This window comes from Chroicocephalus ridibundus, chromosome 14 (genome assembly GCF_963924245.1).
Source record: "Chroicocephalus ridibundus chromosome 14, bChrRid1.1, whole genome shotgun sequence".
In the NCBI taxonomy this organism is placed as follows: domain Eukaryota; kingdom Metazoa; phylum Chordata; class Aves; order Charadriiformes; family Laridae; genus Chroicocephalus; species Chroicocephalus ridibundus.
Window position 1 is genome coordinate 1,619,938 of NC_086297.1, and position 18,203 is coordinate 1,638,140.

Here is an 18,203-nt window from a genome sequence, read left to right on the forward strand (position 1 = left end):
TTCATTTAGAATTCTGTATTGGAAATATTTGAGACAGTCTTAGTACTGTTATTTCATCCTCATCGTCTTTGATTTGCCAACCACGGTTGGCTCTGTCACTCATAACACATCTTGGGCTGTTCTTTGTTAGTGTTAAGTGATTCTTCTTGCCTGGGTCTCCTGCGCTCGGTGATCTCTCCCCTAGTTCGTCCTTCCGATGGTTTATTTTGCTCGCCCTCCAGCTCTCTGTGCCACAGCACTGTTCTCCGATACCCGTCTCTTCCTTCTGTGCACCTCCTCTCTGGGTATCTCATGAATCTATTTGCTATCTCTGCTGCTGACTTGCTGGGCCACCTTTTAATTACGGTCTTGTCTCCTTTTATCTAAGCCGTTATCTACACCTGTCTCTCTAATTCTCCCCTCCATGTTCTCCTTGGTGAGGCTTAGCTGTCATCTCAGCATGTAAAAGCCCCGACTATTAATCTCTGTTCTAATCCTCCTCTCTTGATAACCGAGCCTCCATGGCCTTTCGTAAATGTGGTGTATCTAAATCTTGTAGACAGTTTCTGCAGTGTTGGGCAAAATTATAACATTTTCCTTTCCAGGCACATTCACAACGCTCGCCCAGCCTTTTAACCCACGTCTCATTCATCATTTTGCAGTTGCTGTTTTTATCCTGTTTGCATAGCACCTAGCACAACGGTACCCTGTCATTATTATAATGAGAAATAGTTATAATAATTATTAGTGTGTTTAACCAATGTCTAGTTAATTTGTGAGCCATTAATTTTGAATATAGCGCATTATTCTTCTTAGTTCATAGAAGTGTGAAATACACACATGGAATATTATTTACTCTTAATTCATTAATGGCTTTAAGTAGTGGTTTAGTTTGTTAATGTTATCTCGTGATTTATTTAAAACATAAGTATATAGTTTAAAATAGTAATTGTGTTGTAAATATCATTCATTGTTACAGCTTACTTGAAGGAATCCAGACCAGCTTTTTGATGTTAACATCTCAAAATATGCAAACTGTAAACAATTTATAAGTGGATTCGGGCTTTTTCTCATAAAGACAAGCTCATCTTATACTTAAAATCAGGGAATGAAAGATAAAATTGTTCTCTACTTTATATTTTTGGCTTTATTTCTTTGAAATGATGAAACAAGTGCGAATGCTTTCTAACAACTTCGAAATATTAAAGTGCCCAGGGACAGGATAGGGATGATGTTTTGAAGGCAATAAATATTTCAGCTTCACATTTCAGTCTTTCTTCTTCGTTTCTTTGATCTGGCTTTGGTTTAGTTATCATTCCGCTTGAATGACTTCACACTGTCTTTCTTCCTCTCCGCACCAAAAAGAAGTGTTCTGCACATATTCCATATGTTTGGGCGCTCGCGGTGTAGGAGAGCCCTTGTCGTTCCTCGTTTGCTGGCCATAACTGCCTCTATGGTGAGGTGCTCCAACCACAGCTACGATGGGCGCGATTACGCCCAATGTGTAGTTTACGCAGAAAGCTGTCACTTAACTGTCACTGTTTGTTAAAAGGAGTAGAGCAGAAGTTGTTTTCTGTGTATTCCAGAGAATCGTTACTACTACTGAAGCATTTTTCTATAACAATAAACTAAACCAGTATCCCCTTCTTTCTACAAATACGTGGTACTTTAGGCCTTCATACATTATTTATGTAGTTGAAATAGTCTGCATTCTAGAAATTAAATTAAAGGGGCTGCTGCGTGGCGTGGTTTTTAATGGTTATCGCACCCAGCTAAAAAATGGTGCCGTGGATGTTGCATTTGGCTGTAAATGAATGACCTGCTGCAGTGATGTGGAGCCCTGCCAGCGCCAGGGCACCCCCGTGGGAGAGCCCCTGCGACCAGGAGCGGGACCCTGGGGTCACTTGTATAAGAGCCTGCCCAGGGGAGGACGTGTGTCCCTGTACCGGACAGGTGCTCCTCTCTGTAGCTTATACACAAAGGACACTAAGTTAAATTGCCTCAGTTTTGCTTTTGTGTGGGCAGACCATACATGTTTTGATGACGGTTTTTATCTACTCGGTATGCTGTGTATTGTGTTGTATAGCGAGTCGTCTTCTCCTTTGGGAACATGTGTTTGTATAGGTTTTTTGTAAATCTAAATGGACTATATGAATGGCGATAATGGATTTTGATTCAGCACAGATTGGTAAAAGAGTGAATTTTTTATTTCTTGTGTCAACAAATAAAAAGAACGTGTTTAGAAACAAACCCAGCAATACCCTTCTTCAGCTGCCTTCCAGCAAGCGAATAGTTTGCAGTTTGGTGGGTGGTGAAGCAATTTTCCCTCAGACACATTAATAATGAGGGAGGAGAGGAAGGAATGGGCAGACTTGTGTAACTACAGCAATTCTAAATGCATAGGATCGGTGCAGATGTGTAATTGCGGGATCATCAGGGGAATCAGCAGGAGGAGAGCCTGGCTGTTCCGAGGAGATCACTGTTGGAAGATCTTGGCTTCATCAGTGGGAGCCAAGGCTCAGCCCTGACTCTGCCTTCCCAGGCCTCGGCCTTGCAGACCAAGATTCTTTTTTTCCACAGGCATAAACCCAGAGTCATACGACCTGTGGTAGACTTAGGCGAGAGATGAAGCCTCTCCCTCTTGTGGAGTCCATCAGAATCTATGTTTCAGGAGCTTATTCTGTGGCAAAATGCATCCTTACAATAGAAATTCCTTGCTCTGCTACAGTCGAGAAACAATGGTCTGTTTGGACATGAGCGAGTTTTAGCTGCTGCCGGCAGGATTTGAAAACCTAGCGAAGAATTTGCATATTCATGAATTAAAGCCTGGTATAATTTCCTTAAGACAACATCATGATTTTCACAATCTAGTTGTTATTCTGTCCTGAGAAGCTCTCTCAACTGCGCCCAGGGCGCTTGTGTGCGGGTGTGCTAATGGCATGTGAAACTCGCTGTCCCCAGAAGTTGTCCACACGCAGCTTGTGGAGGTCCACACTTCGGACATGTGTGTGCTTACGTGCAGTCTGAAATGTTTTAATTTGTTGAAGAGGCTGTGAGCGAGACAGGGGCATCTCCTCTTCTCGTTTGCTGTTGTCAGCCCTTGCTTCCCTGCAGGAATGGGGGAAGGGAGCCCTGCGGCGACAGAGCTGGTTCCTTCCACATTTGCTGGGACATCTCGGGGTTGTTTAACCTCTCCTGCACGTCCCTGGCTTGCCCTGTGTTTCATTTACTTGACTTGCACTGCTGTAATGTCTTACTGTGTTTAGTTGTTACCTCTTGGAAGACCCTTTACGAAGCAAGGAAAATATTTATGATTAAGCATGAAGAGGAAGTATGTAAGTTGTTTATATTTTCCATTTATCAGTACACTTCAGAGTGCTGCTGTCTGAAATTGCAATTCTGGACTTCATAGTCAACTTTCACTGAGGTGGTTTGTGCTGTAGAAGATTGCTCGTTCTGTTGCCATATCCTTTATATGCTGAAACAAGAGGAATTTGCTGCTTTTTAAATTGGGGCCAAAGAGTAAATGCACCCTATTTTTATATTCAAACCGGCTCAGCTTTAGGGGATTGAAGTGATGTAATTGTATTGTATTCGGCCCCACAACTAGTCCAACTGAAAAAAAATAATCTTCAAAGTGAATATTTTAGTGCTTCATGCAAGGCACATTGCTCAGTGTCTTGGGAAAAAAAGTAAAGCTTTTCTTATATTTGTGAACTGTGGTCCATTGTTGTACGTGTTTTCTAAGCCTCTGTACAAATCTGAACTGCACAAAAAGCAGAGTGCGCTAGCTCCCAAATCCTTAAGAAAATGAAGTTTTATTCCTGGTTATAATGAGATGTTGCATCTATTCATGGGATTAGGTCCTTCAAAGAAAGGAAGGTGCATAGAACCAGACTCCTAAAAGTTTACATCATAATATTTCAAAATAAAAATATATTCATCAGGAAGATGTGTAAATGTGGAGGCTCGTTAACAGCACAACGACTGGCATCTTGTTTAGATTTGTTGCATTTCCATCTGACTGGACCAAAAGCGTTGGTCCAATGTCTCTTGACGCGTTTGAATAAGCTTTGGGTTTCGCGCTCGTTTCCAGCGTGGATTGGAAGTATTAGATGTGTTTTGTGGGGAGGGAGATTCGTGACCCAGTGCCCATAACTGACTTGAGGAACTCTGGGAGGAAAAGTTGAGGTTTTTTCCCTTCTCAGTGTTTGCTGCTCGTGCTCTGCTGGTGAACCCTGCTGCTGCCCGCTCCCCTCTTCTCCTGCAGGGTCTTCAGCCCTGTGTAGGTCTTGGAAGATATTTCAGCCTTTTACATGTTCTTTCCCACAAACTGCTGTTAGATTTTTGTTGTGGGAGAGCGAAACGACATGCTCACCATAATTCAGTATGAAAAAGCCATTAACTTAAAAATTTCTGTGTTCAGCAGCTCCCTAGTACATGGGTTTCGAGGGGGTGATTGTGCCAAATGCCTTTGCAGCTAGAGCCGATGCCGAACTCCCTCGTCAGACGCTTATATCATTTTCAGCTCTGGCGACATCATTGGTGTGCCCGTTCTGAGAAATGTCCGGGGATTTTTGTACTTGCAATTTTGATCTTTTGGATCCTCTGTAGGAGAAATGGTCTTTTTGCGAGTTGAATCCAGATGGGGGAAAAAAATGTTGATTTTGGTGGTGTTTTCTTTTTTGCTGTGTAATTTTTGTTGTCTCATAAATAAATGGTGAATATGGTAACTTAGATTAATACACAGATACGCTTCCCCTGAAAGGAGTTTAGAAAATGGAATTGCTGTGGCAGCAGAAATAAAGCATGTCTGTGTAGGAGTGATGGATACTCTCTAGCAAATTTGAAGAAAATTTGCACGCTTTTCCGTGAACACAAACCCCAAAATCCTAAACAATTACCACCAAAAATGTGATACAGGATTTTGTTCTGTTTTGCTCCAGTTTCTGCTGGCTAAGAAAAGTATTTTCCCTTTTCTGTAAGGAAAATAGCAGTCTCCTTATGTCTCAGTTATTCCATCAGCTGTTAGTGAGGTAGCAAAATCAAATATTTTCTTAAAAATATGCATGATGAAAAACCTAGAAAAGTAAACAGTAATATACTTACTCAGGGCTTGTGGCATTTCTTTGATCTCTTTGCTAATAGAATTACGCTGCTCTCCTACGCTGCAAACGGACACTTTGTGAAGATGTAGGATTATGTTCTTTGTCCCATTGTCAAAGCCTGGTATGAAAACCACAGAAGAGGATGTGAATGCTGTAACTTTGGGCTTGGCAGCTTCCTGACCTTTAGAAAAGGCCTGCTCAGTGCTGTAATAGCTGGTTCAGTGCTGGCAAGGTGACAGACTAGATGAATTAGCTGGTCTTTTCCGTCTCTTATGTGTCAGATTCTTTGTTTTATATGGAAATAATTTCTGTCAAAATGGGAAATTTATCACGAGGTACTTCCTCCGCCTGTAAAATGAAAATGTCAGCCACAGGTCTGTCTGAATGTGTCTTCTGTTACAAGCCACTGGTGCAGCCAGCTTTGTCCATTCATACACCATTGTGTTCCCCTGTGTTGTAACACAAAGTCGGGCAACGCCGCTGACCTGTGGTGATAGAAACGTGTAATAGAAAGTTAACACCACTGCCCGGGTGTCTTCTGTGTGAGGCATCGCATCAAGATTTCTCAAATATTTGCAAGTGATCAGAATTTTTGTCTGTGATGTGTCAGTATGGTGGGCCTGTCTATTTTAGGGGTGTGTATATACATACATATGTGTGCATCTGTGTACATAAAGTGTTGTACCTGCATTACTGTTGATACACTCTGATGTTTTAAGAAACCCAAACCGATTTCTATACATGTATTGACATCGATATGTCAAATAGTATAGGCTGTTAATGTGGAATATCTTTGCATAAGGATTTAACATCTGTCGTTACTTTAAAGGCTGAACAGATATTACAGCATTATGGGTTTCTAATAGATTAAGAAGGTACCGTATGTCACGCATTACCCTGCTTTGCATTTTGAGACGTGTCAAGCAGTGAATAATCCTGCATCTTGTCTGAGCAAAGATGGCACCGGGATAATTTTTTTTGTTTGTTGTTTAATGGGAGAAGAGGAATTCATTTAAATATTGGGGGGGTGGGCAATATACTTTGAAAGGTGAGATTAAAAGAAGGGGGTTATACAGCGGGTAGTAAACCGTTCAAGTCAATGCAGATTCTGAAGATGGGGGTATTGTCGTAAGCTATGAACGCCGTGTTTAGGTGTGCGAAATTCAATAAGAGAAAGTGCAAATAACTCCAGCCTTCTATTCCCTTCTTCAAAGTATTGCTAAGGGAAGTTTGGCAGAAGCCGGGACAGGAAATTGAAATCTGAATACTATTTTAAACTGATAGGGTTAAAGGCCTCTCTTTTACACCAGCACACTTGTTCTTTTATTTGATACTTGAACTCTGAAAATTTTCTGTGACTTTCTAGGGAGAAGGAGGAGCAGCTGACTCGGGTGACAGAGGTACAGAGGCTGCAGGCCCAGCAGGCAGATGCTGCCCTGGAGGAGTTTAAGCGGCAGGTGGAGCTGAACTCAGAAAAAGTCTATGCTGAAATGAAACAGCAGGTGAGAAGGTCACAATGCCAGCCTTTCTGAAACTCTGTCTCAGTAGGATAGCATATTCTGATCTTATAATGCCAGAAACATGCTTCACTTGAGAGTGCTACATCAAAATCTTTCACAATGTAGTGTCTTTGGAGCAAGTCAAAAAGGGATGTTAGCAGTTGTTTCATCTTTCTAACAAAGCCAGAATTGTCATTGTTATAAAGATATCTGCGGTTATGATACTGATTAGGGATTTTTCAGGAGTGAGAGTATAAAGTGTTAGTTTATACACCCCTATGGAACAACGTTTGTAATTTTCCACTTAAATGTGTGTCTCTTCCTACTCTTTTTGGAACGACTCTGTCTTCCGTTAATGAGGTCTCGTAATCAGTTCGAGCCTAAACAGGGGCAGAGCCATTGTGGCTGCTGGCAGTCATGTGCAGAGGACAGAAAAATCCATCTTTCTGTCCCTGAAAATTAGTACCGGGAATTTATGTGAAAAGGTTTTAGTGTCTTAAATTCCTTATTGGGGCAAGCGATAGCTAAACCGTTGTCCCTGGGATTTTACAAATGCAGCGTGATGAGTGAAATCAGGAACAAGCGACGGGCGATCAAAAAGAAGGGGAGAGAAGGGAGTATTTCCTTAACTTGCACATGCCGTGTATTTCAAGCTTGTAATTCTACCTGACCATGGGCTCGGTTTTCCAGCCTCACCTATCATGGCCAGCCCTCGCTGCTGACAGGAGGATGCTGCAATCTGATACTGTCATGGATTTCTAAGCATGCTGGCTTGTAATCTAACAAATTCTTTTTGTTGTTCTGAAGTTTTTTTTTCTGAAAATCTTCGACAAAAGTGAGAAATTAAGTAAGGCACTGCTGATATTTTTAAGACTTGTGCAGACAGCAAATAATAGAACTTAGAAATTAAAAAAGCAAGAACAGACTTATGAAAGCAAGATTTGTTCGGCAAACTAGACCCATGAGGGCAATATGACAAATCCTACAATTTTAATACGACATTTTCTGTGCCATGAGACTCTCCTCCAACTTCTTCATGAAAACTTAAAATAATACCTTATTTCTGCTCCAAAATGGATATAGTCTAATTCTAGAAAGACTAATAATTGTTTCGTTAACTTTAAAAAAATCATCAAACAAAACCAATCCAAAAAATGTGCAGAAGTATTTGGAAAACTTACAAAGTCAATTGTCATTTAAAAATGACTGCAAGCTTCTTCCAGAATATTGCTGTTTTCTGGGAAATTTTGAAAATAAATCTTGCTATACTCCAAGAATCAGCCGTGGGGTTATTCTGTCCGTACTTGTATGCTAAACTCTAGACATAGTAAATGATACTGTACAATTGTGCAGTACTGTTCTACAGGAACCGAGGCTCAAGGAAATACATCAAAGAAACACTATTGAAGCTGTCTTCAGAGCTTTGTCCTTTCTCATTCTTCTGCGCGCACGTACTCTTAAGATAAATCACCCCTTAGATTGTAACAGATTGGAAAATTCTGTTTTTTTGTGGTTAGGTGGAAGGTATTACTTATAAAGCAAAAACCGTAGTAGCTATAGCAACGCTGTACTTTTAACTACACTAGAAATATGGGGCTTCTAAAACCATTTTTTGGTGTGTGGTAAAGTTGATTATGGAGATAAGTAGAATGAGGTCATTTTCAATTCTTGTAATCAATATTTGATTCATTGGTTTGGTTCTGTGATATTTTTTTGCCATCTGCTCCGTATTTTGTCAAACTTGTGGTTACTAAGGCTCCTCTCATGCCCATTGATGGCTGAGTGGTACATTTTTTTAACTCTAAGATCTGCATTTTTTTCTAATAGTAACTAGCAAAAAGAGAAACAATACATAGTCTACGTCATGATACTTTAGATCTAGTGTTTCCTGGCTTTGGCAAACGATGATCAAGAGCCCTCATTGCACTTGTTGGAAATATATGAATGTGACCTAAGGAGCAAAGCACAAAAGCCAGTAGAGTTAAAGCATCTTTGCATACGTTTTTACTATTTCACTTTTTAGAATGGTTTCATTCTCTTAAAAATAAAAATCCTTTAATAAAATAACAGTATTCTTTATTTATCTGGTTTTAGTTGAGCTGAGTAAAATGGCTATGAACATGCAACTTGAGTAAGTTTGGAGGCAGAAGAAATTATTCATAAAATGTTCACTGAAGCCCCTTTTCTTAATAGCAGATGGTAGCGGTGAGGTTCAAGAAATATTGGAAGGATAACTTCTTCCTTTGTGTTCTATTTTTCCACTTTGTATCTGGCCAACAATTCCTACTCTTCTATCTTCCTCTCTTGCTGCAGTACTTTCCAATAAAATGCTTTTCTGAGAACTGCCTTTTCCCTGGCTTAGAAGCGATGTCCAGGCCGATTGGCAAAGACATCTGTTGAAGACGGAGCGTTCCCTCGGGCCAAACAGGATTTTGGCTTGTGGTTCAGGAATTCATGCGTTTCTTCTTTCGGCGCAGCAGATGGACCGGTGGCAGCGCTGGTCCTCCTGACAGCTACACCCCTTTCTGCCTTTTTTTAGGGGAGGCAGTTTCTTCGCTGCTTGTGCTGGGCCCTAGGTCTCGCAGTAACTGAGGAGCTGCACTGCAGCGTGGGACCGTATATGTATATTCCCCTGGAAACACGCCTGATGTACAGCTAGCAGTTGTGCTTTTGATACAAAAGCCTTTGTTAATTGGGTTATGAAATTGCTTCCTTGATGCTGTGTGCTGGAATCTGTGGGACTCATTATTCATAAGCGATGACTATCTTCAGAGAACTTTACTTGCAGCCAAATAATTCTCTTTTAAGTTATTTTACTGATTTAATGTAAACTTGCCTTAAATGTGTAGTTTGTGCACTGACTCATACATGATTTCCCTTGAATTTCCACAGGCGATATATTTTGAAGTGAAATATGTTTGAGTCTTAAATATGTCTAGAAAAAATATTCACTTAATTTTGATGGGATGTTCACCGCTGTCAAATGCAAATCTGAGCCAGTACTTTGCAATCGGGGAGTGGCGTGGTGTAGGTGATCACTATGTCCTTAAGTAACTAATAATCCGGTATTCACTGAACATTAATTTTCACTCCATACAAATAGTATTATTATCATTCTCAGCAAATTATCTTCCTGTCTTTGATGGTTTGCAAACAACTGTAGAAACATCAGGACATTTCAAGCTATGCCTTTTTAACAAAAAATATTAAATATTCCCTTTCTTTTACCATGTAGATGGAAAAGGTTGAAGCAGATCTAAGCAGATCAAAATCGCTCCGGGAAAAGCAATCCAAAGAATTCTCCTGGCAATTGGAAGAGCTCCAGCAAAGATACGAGCAACAGGTCAGTGGGTTTGGGGTGGGGTGGAGGGAGGAGGGACATCGTTTCACACAGATGTAGGTCAGTTCTTGTGGCAGGCTTAGTCCTGTTCTCACCCTGCATTGTTGTTCTTTGTATAAAGACAAAATTTATAGGTATGCAGAGTTTATGCGATGGGGGATGGAGGGAGAAGAGTCTACACAGAAAATATTTTTGTTTCTTCTTTGTACCTCTGACTCTTTCAAATTGTTTCCCAGACTTACAGGTGGCAACACCTATTTTCATAATGACCAGATGAAATTATTTAATGTGTTATCTGTTTTTCTTCTTGTCAAGAACCAGCGTTTTATTCTTTTTTATCGTTTTTAACATGGGGAGTGTTCACATGAATGCTTGTTTTGGCCCGCTGATAGTGATTTCAGGGTTGGGAAATATTCAGGAAACATTTGGGTGGAGACAAGAAAGTTGAGTTCAGTACTGTAGGGAAGCGTAAAGGGGAAAAACAGAACTAGAAGCAGACAAATTATTGCATTAGATAGAATTGAGAGCTACACAGCTGAAACAGCCCATCAAACACTTGTGTAAGTGGTACTTTGTCATGAAACTGAAGTGGTGCGTTTGGGGACACCTGCTAAAGGATGGGGAAAAAAAAATTAGCAATGAGACAGCTAGTCCGTAAGCTTGAAGTTCTCTCTTATCAGTGTTTCTGCATGGATATAAGTTTACGTTTCCACCAGGGAAATGCGGTTTCATTTCTGTGTATCTTTTGTGCTGGTAAGAGGATTAAATGTTCCCGTTGGTTTGTGGTACGAGACCTGCCCTGGTCCGTCTGGAAGGGACTCTTTCAGTAATTAAGGAACGGGATCACTTTGGTAGGTGTTGAGAGAGACCTTCGCCAGTGCTTGGAGGAACAATAATGTGTTTTGTGCATGGCTCGCCGCTTAGATTTGAATCGAAGAGTGAGTTTGTTCGGATCAAAGTATTTTCCTTACTCTCAGAATTGTCAACGTGACTAATTGGGTTGTCACCCAACAGAGGGTGAGAAACTGTCCCATGTCCTAGATACATCTCCACGACGTTTTGTTTTACTGCGTGATATTATTTATGATTCTTCTATTTAAGGATTCAGGATTAGTCCGGATTGCAGAGATGTTGGGGGTTTTTGTTTCGTGGGTTTTGTCGTGCAGATGACCTCGTTTGCCAAAAGAACAGTAAGAATTCTACCTCTCTGTTGTGATTGAGTATAATCTCTGGAATAAAGGCCAGAAATCACAAAGGCAGTCACTACTATGTAATTGTGGCAACAGATTTTCTTCAAATTATTTATTCTTGTGAGAGCCGTTGCAGTAATTTCTTGCATTAAAGGTGAGGAAGTTCTACGTGTCAATCAAAGGATGCACTGAAATGCTGGGGGCAGCTGGGTGTCTGCCTTAAGGTGAATTTTTTTATGGAATCTCACATTTACATCGTTTTAGTGATATGATTGGTTCACTTTCTTCTGTACAGTTCTCATAACTTGTGGGGCATCTTTAAAGTCCTAAGTAAGCATTTATTCAAGGATTATTTTGTTTTCCCAGAATTAGGAACATGATCTATAGAGATATGTACTCATCTGCAGTTCATCAGATGCGATGACAGTCCTGTTCCTACCTACAGATGGTAATTTTTTCACTTTCAGTATACATGGCAAGAGCTACCGAGCCATAGATACAGTCTTCTGCCAAATAATCTGCTGGTTTTGCGCACTAAAGGAGAATGATAACACCTAGTAGTGTCATAGTTTATTTTTAATATGTTTTCTTGTATCATTATGCCTATTATATTCAGATCTTCTGGAGACTGGATCAAAAAACCTGATAAAACAAGAAATAGAAAGGGATACTTCAGAATTTTTTGGTGAATCTTTTTCCATTGGTATTCTGTATCAAACATCAGTGAAAGCATTCTGCACTAAGAGGAGATGTTGGCTGCGTCACTTTTATTTAGGATAACTACTTTTTGCTGTAAGAAAGAACAGCTAGGCGTTACGAAACATCACTGAAACCCAAGGAAAGGGTTTCAGCACTAAAGAGCTAAACAATGAGAGCCTCAGAAGAATCCTGTTTATGCCCTTTTTTGAAATTTATTTCTCTTCGTACTTCATTTGGAATGTTCTTTGAAAGCTTGCAAACACGAAAAATATGTGACCCTTCCTGCAGATTGCAATGGGTTATCATTAGAAACGACGTCTTTTTCGTGTTGTCACTTCTGCAGTACAAAGCTCCTTCAGCCCAGCCACAGCGCGGTATGAGCTCAGTTCTTCCACTCTTAAAATTTCCTTTCAGGAGTTCCAGTTTCTGTTTCTCTGTATTACTCTCTATTTATGCTTCCGAACTTCTAAACCATTTTTAAAGCAGACTTTTCCTTGCCTTGTTTTACTGCATATTTCTTTGGTGGTTACTTGAGGACTGATTTAAACTGTTTAAATTGAGCAGTAAATTAGAACTGGTGGTGCGTTTCAGCAGGGCTCTAGCAGACTTCCAGTTGGGAAACAGACACCCAACCAAAAAACCGGATATTTTAGTTAACTGAGAAATATAGCAATGGCTTTGTGATGTTCTGCCTCAAGTGTCTGAATCTAATCGTCAAATGGAATTTATACACAAAGGGAAGGAAAACTGGCCTTCAGATATATTTTGCGTAGGTTGGCATGGTGAGTGGCAGAAATACCACACAGTGCGGTTGCCCGTAAATTTAATCAAGTTCTTCAACCTGAGAAACACCTCGGAAGTGAAGGAACCTCAGAGCTGTGCTTTTACCTCTCTGCTTTATACGAATAGTTGCCTCTGCTTCACAGGACTCTCCTTCAATGTTGATTTCAGAGACGACTGGTGTGAACATGGGCTGTTTGTTGTGGGGCTGAAACATTGCTCTGCCTCCAGATTAGATATACTGATATATTGTATATTGGTATTTATCTGATATTTATCTCAATAAATAACCTGATATATATCAATATTTTTTTTAATTTTCCTTGAAAGAGGATTAGGAAAAAACCATACAGAACCATGGACATTAATATTTTGTTAACTTCTCGAATGCGTTTGAGTCCATTAATAAAGCAAAGACGAACTTTTGGATCTTGCAATAGTTGGTTTCAGCTGTCACGTGTCACTCCTGGTTCCAGCTTCATCTGATTCAGTGCCACTTTCTTTTGAAGTATCCACTGAGAACACTCTTAGGGAGAAACTGGTGCCTTTTTTTCTTTAAATATACTTTAGCTCAACTTTGTTCTACTTGCAGCTGTTAGATTTGAAAGTATATTTTGAAGAAAAAAATAACTCCAGCAGCACCACAGTTCCTATCTGCTGGGAGCAGCTGCTTTCGGCACTTCAAAGCCAGTGGACACCACAGCGAAGGCCTCAGCCTTTCCTGCCTTTGAAAGGGTTGCAGTATCTATAGTTGGGCTTTATGGCAGTGTCAGCACAGGAAAAAAGGTTGTTTGGTTTTTTGCACCCCCTCCCTTTTTCTCTTTTTTTCTTCTTTTTTTTTTTTTTAATTGTTCCTACTTTCTAATTACATCCTCAGTTTAGCTCAAAATACCTGGGAGGTGTTTCTGCTGAAATCATTTTCCACAAGCCCAGATGTTTGAAAGAGCACGTGCCCAGAAGTTTTCAGTAATGGATTTTAGGTAGGCAAATTTGACAGAGCAGTTAATGACTTTGTGTTTTTCCCCGCATCCACGTGGGTTGGGTACTCTTAGAGAGCACGTCTGTCGAGGCGAGCTGTGGGACCGCGGCAGAGCGCTCCTGGTGCAACAGGGCTTCAGGCCGGCATGTTCCGCAGCAGGGTCAAGCACGGGCTCACCTTCCTTTCAAGCAGATTTTCATAAATTGCCGTGAATGGAACACTTTCAGTGAACTTCTGGAGATCTTAATGTTTAAATGGCATTAGCTTGTCCATAAAGAAAAAAAATAGCAATACTAGATCACTATGATCACTGTTACACCCCCTTTTGCTATAAATAGCGGCTGAAGTGCTATGACTGAGTGAGCGTGCACAAATTGAGGTGCAAGATTAATAAGAGCCAAAGTCTGTGAAATTTCATTTCCTAGCAGGGACAACACACTATGGAAAAGTTGGTGAATTATCGTGATAGCAGGATGGTGTTACTTGTGAGTTATGGACAAGTTCTGAGATCAGATGCCAACCTGAGTGTATAAATAAGCCTTTTTTTTTTGGTTTGTCTTTTCCATTTTAAAATACTAATTATTCATACTTCCATAGCAAAGTGGAAAGCTATTACGTGATAGCTGGAGAATGTCCCCGTATCTCAGGAAATCCTTTCTTGCGACATTTATTGTTGGGTTCTGACTTCTGTAAAACTTGTGAAGGAATCATTGAAGTTGTCGTCTTGTCCTGTTTAGCCAAATAGGAAAGAAACAGGACACCTTCAGAAATATTTTACTGGGTACTTAACAGAATCTCTTTGAAATCATGTTAAAGATGAGAGAAATAGGCTCCACTTTTAAGTTGGGAGCAAGACAAAGGTGTGGTTGAGCTTAAATATGCCTTTTATATTAAAGAAAGAGAGGTAAAGAAGTGCAGAATCAGCTGGTTAAAAGTGAAAAAAGCATGGCTGTAATCTTACCTGCCAGCAGCAAGGACAAGTATCCAAGGTAGTGTTGGGAAATTGTTCTTGTTTTAGCAGTGCGCTGGAGCAAAGGAAAATATTATTAAGAGGAGAAAAAGGATATTCTTTAGATCTTTCTGTATGTCTTGTCTTTTCTAACTTCCTAGTGAGGTTAATTTAAAGAAAAGAATGAGGTTCTCTCAGGTAAAATACAAATTTAACACAACCATTGCTTTTATATATAAATGTATATATTTAAAAACAAACATCTTATTCAGTGCTAGCAACACCATTTAATATTAAGGTTTCAAGCACAATCTCATGCTCAGTTGCTTAAAAATATTGTAAAGTGCTACTCAGATTAACATTTAATGGTTGGGCATCTCTCCTGCTAATTTTTAGCTGTTTAGCTTTGTGCCAGTTTCACCAGCGTTTGGATGATCAAGGCTGAGATGATGCTGGGTTTTTCACTGAAAATTGTAGTGATAATCCCTGGGAATGCTGGAGGTAGGGTGTTTTGACCCGGTTGTGTTTTTATCTGGAGGTTGGGTATTTTTGACCTGGGTGTGTTCTCATATTTTTCCCTTGAAGATCTACTCAAGTGTATTTAGGTAATAAGGATTGTTATTCTGTGTTACTCTGTGTATGAGAGCACGGTGTAAAGGCTGTGACCTCGTGAGAGAGAGGGGAAAATACGGCCTAGGTAAGGAACAGAGCAAAAAGTGGGGATTAAGCATTAAAGCAAGAAACCGCTGTGACTCGGGGATGGGACTTGGCAAGGACGCTCCTCAGGGAAAATAGATTCTGTCCGTAAAAAGAATTTGGGAGTGGCTGTGAAAAGCCAGTGCAGTGGAGCCTAGAGCTATTTAGGCTGAAGAAATGTCACTTAAGTCCTGTGGATTGGGAGCACTGGAGAGGCACGTCCTGCAGAAGGGGTCAGTTGGAGGGGTGATGTGGGCTGAAGGGTCTGTTGAGCATGAGTGGGCTTTTCAGCAGCTACCGTTCCTCATTAGCTCTTGCTTCAACTGTGGCGACGCTGCCTTTCTGAGGTAGGAAGGGAGGAGCGTGAAATGCTGCTTCTACATTGGATGCGTTGAGTTTACAGTCCCATTGTGTTTATTTGGTATATTACTTTTAGCTCAATTCATCTTCCAGCTGGTGGTCTCGTCTTCAGAACCGCCACAAACATCATCGGTCCTATCAGAAGACACGGTCACCATGTGTGCACCTTACGCTGTGCCTCCAGTGCCATGCTCATGCCTTCGGAGGCCTTCAGCTGGACACACAAATAGAGATAACAAGCTTAACGCTCCGCTGGCTTTGTCCCTGCACCTTTTCTCCGTGAAGAGTTCCTGGCACTGCACTTACACCCTCGCTTTTCTTCTGGCCTCATTCTTCCTGTTCTGTTTCTTCCAGCTGCTTTTTGACCGATCTGTTACCCACTCAAGTGAAGAAAACATTTGCAAAGATGTGCTTGAAATACGGTATTCCTCAGACAGACTAATGTTCCAGGCATTTCTTAGCTGTGCTTTAAACAGTCCGGTTATATTCAGAGATTCACGATCCGTTTTTAATATGCTGGCTTAGTTGTAAGGACACAGTCTTTGTAAAAAGCTTTGTTCCTCTCTCCTTTGTCTGTAGTCTAAGATAATTGAAATACAGTCTGTTCTTGCATGGAGGCCAAATGAGCACATTAGCGGAGGCTCTAAATTTTTCATGTCATCAGCAACAAGCTGCATAAATTTCATTTAATAAATGAATCTAGGATGCATAAATGTTTCCTTTGAACCATCCTAACACACAGATGAATGCCATTTGCGCAAAATATCTGAGGAATAGTTTCTTCGATCGGCAACATCAACTTTTCACTTTATGATACAGCTAAAACTCACAAATGGGAAAAGGATACGAATGTAACCTCCAAGTGAAGAGTGGGTGGAAATTCTTCGCGCTGTACCATTGCTGTTTACAGACTTGTTAACCAGACGGATGGGTATTTACACTGTCTCCTTCAGGCATCTAACTTGCGTGTGATTCCGAGTTAAAAGCCGGAGTTCCCTGTATAGTCAGCAGAATCAACTTCGGGGGGAAGACGGAGAGGGGAGATGATTCCTAGAACGTAAATTGGTGCCTGCGGTAAACAGCAAGGCAGGCTGCGAAGGCCTGTGGAGTCACTTCTCGGTGTTCAAAGAAGGTCCTTGGATAAACTCTGAATCCCCAAACAAAGCCTACGTACAGTAAATTCTGTACCAGGGCCTGCTACAAACAGATATTTGCAGTGACTCAAGGTATAATAGTTTTAAAGAAATATTTCTGTTTGCAGAAATATTGGCTTTACTGGGACAGGGGGTGGAATCTCCTGGTGTTTGTCGGGTGGTAGGTGATGGAATCCCAGGGATGCAACTGCGTTTCCGATAGGTTGGAGATTTACTAACGGATTTACTCACGGCAGGAGGATTAGGAAGACAGGAGGATTGATGTGAGATTTGTGCTGCCCATACTTTAAAAATATTAAAATTCTGGAAGGCCTTTGTAAGTAAAAATGTACAGATCGGGTATATAATTTTGTACACACAGCGAGACCGCTGAGGTGTGGTGGTGTGGTGGGGAGGACCAATCAAACTGCAGTCTGGCCAAGAGCCCAGCTTGGCTCTCTTGGAGAATTTCTTGCGAGTCTTAGTTTGCAGTTGAAATACAGTTATTAGTGGTTGATTATAAGGTGAAGTATAACAGGAAACACAGTCACGCCAATTAAATTATTGCAGTCTGCAATGAAATAGAAAGTAAAACCCATTCGCTATGCATGTACGTTACCCTGGATGTATTTGCTACTTCAGTGGTAATATATGGTTCTGCACTGATGTATTTTTCACTGCCCTCGGCTCATTACAGCCTTATATCTTGGGAGTACTTTGTCTTCCAAATGATAGCAAAATCTCAAAAAAAGGTGTACTTTTAAAATCCATTAATTTATCTGCTGCAAAGTAGTTCTGGTATTCTCCCTTGCCTTGCAGTGGAGATTCCTTTTTTCCGCCCAAAGTTATGCTAAGCCAGAGCCCAGCATGATTAATACTCCATCCTCCAGCCTCTTATATCAGATTACTGCTAGAAGCAGTGTATTTGCGGAGATGGGTAATCCCCGTATCCTTGTGAAACACGCACGTTTATTTATAGGCTTAGGAGACAGAAACCGCTAGATTTTACCAGAGCTGTTATTTGGGGATAGATCGTGTGCGGTGCTGGGCAGCGGTTGGGGCTGGTTTTTGAGGAGAGTAATGCTAATGAAGACACCTGATATACAAACACTCTTAAATGCTTGTAAGATAGAATTGCTGAAAAACAGAGGTGCTACGTGCATGCTGTGCGAGTGAGTTCAGCTCTTTGCCATGAGGTGTGTCGCTTACTGGTGGCTTCTCAAGCCTCAGAAGTTCAATCATGCCAAAATAGCGCTAATAAAACCATCCTGCCGTGCAAAACCATATTTTATATACGTGTTACTTACAATATTTCTGGAATTGTGGACATAAATTTACATGAATTTTCGTACTTTGGTGTCAAATATTTATTGTAGCAGTTACATTTTTCAAAGAGGTAGTGAGCTAACTAATTTCCTTTCCCTCCTTTGGGGACTATAAAAAGAATTTCAAAGGCATGCTTGTTCTTGAGAACAAGTCAAAATTGTTCTA

The 18,203-nt window shown here is 40.7% G+C and overlaps 1 protein-coding gene across 6 annotated transcripts in view; it reads left to right on the plus strand.

Annotated features, from left to right (window-relative positions):
* Positions 1 to 18,203, plus strand: part of CEP112 (centrosomal protein 112) — a 204,123-nt gene that overhangs the window by 59,541 nt on the left and 126,379 nt on the right. For all 6 annotated transcript variants that reach the window (XR_010073347.1, XM_063352596.1, XM_063352598.1 and 3 more), the window contains 2 exons: positions 6,454 to 6,589; positions 9,822 to 9,929. Coding sequence is in view for 5 of the 6 variants with exons in the window: in XM_063352596.1 (XP_063208666.1) it covers positions 6,454 to 6,589; positions 9,822 to 9,929 (244 nt within the window). In the remaining variant the exon portion in view is untranslated. The remainder of the gene's footprint in view (positions 1 to 6,453; positions 6,590 to 9,821; positions 9,930 to 18,203) is intronic.